The sequence below is a fragment of the Myotis brandtii genome, unplaced genomic scaffold (genome assembly GCF_000412655.1).
Source record: "Myotis brandtii unplaced genomic scaffold, ASM41265v1 scaffold134, whole genome shotgun sequence".
In the NCBI taxonomy this organism is placed as follows: Eukaryota; Metazoa; Chordata; class Mammalia; order Chiroptera; family Vespertilionidae; genus Myotis; species Myotis brandtii.
The window spans coordinates 333148-333391 of record NW_005354756.1 but is presented as its reverse complement, the minus strand read 5'-3'; the positions used below and the strand labels follow the sequence as shown (position 1 = coordinate 333391).

Genomic DNA, 244 nt, shown 5'->3' with positions numbered 1-244 from the left:
CTGCGAGGCCCCACGCAGGTCTGCCTCCTCCGTGATGCAGAGTGGACTCTCTGGCGATGGCCCGCAGGCCCCTGTGGTCGCCTCGGCCCCTCTCCTCAAGGAGCTGTCGGGGGACATGTCCAGGGCGAGCGGGGTGCTCCGGCAGCTCTCCCCGGTGTTGTAGGCGCTTGAGCTGTCCTTGTCCGACTTCTCGGGGAGCTCGGTGATGTCGGAGAGCTCGTGACGGCGTCCGTCCGCCTCCACC

At 68.9% G+C, this 244-nt stretch overlaps 1 protein-coding gene across 1 annotated transcript in view; it reads right to left on the bottom strand.

Annotated features, from left to right (window-relative positions):
• Positions 1-244, bottom strand: part of LOC102261724 (E3 ubiquitin-protein ligase PDZRN3) — an 82746-nt gene that overhangs the window by 1906 nt on the left and 80596 nt on the right. Inside the window, exon 9 of the mRNA XM_014534932.1 lies at positions 5-237. Coding sequence (XP_014390418.1) covers positions 5-237 — 233 coding nt within the window. The remainder of the gene's footprint in view (positions 1-4; positions 238-244) is intronic.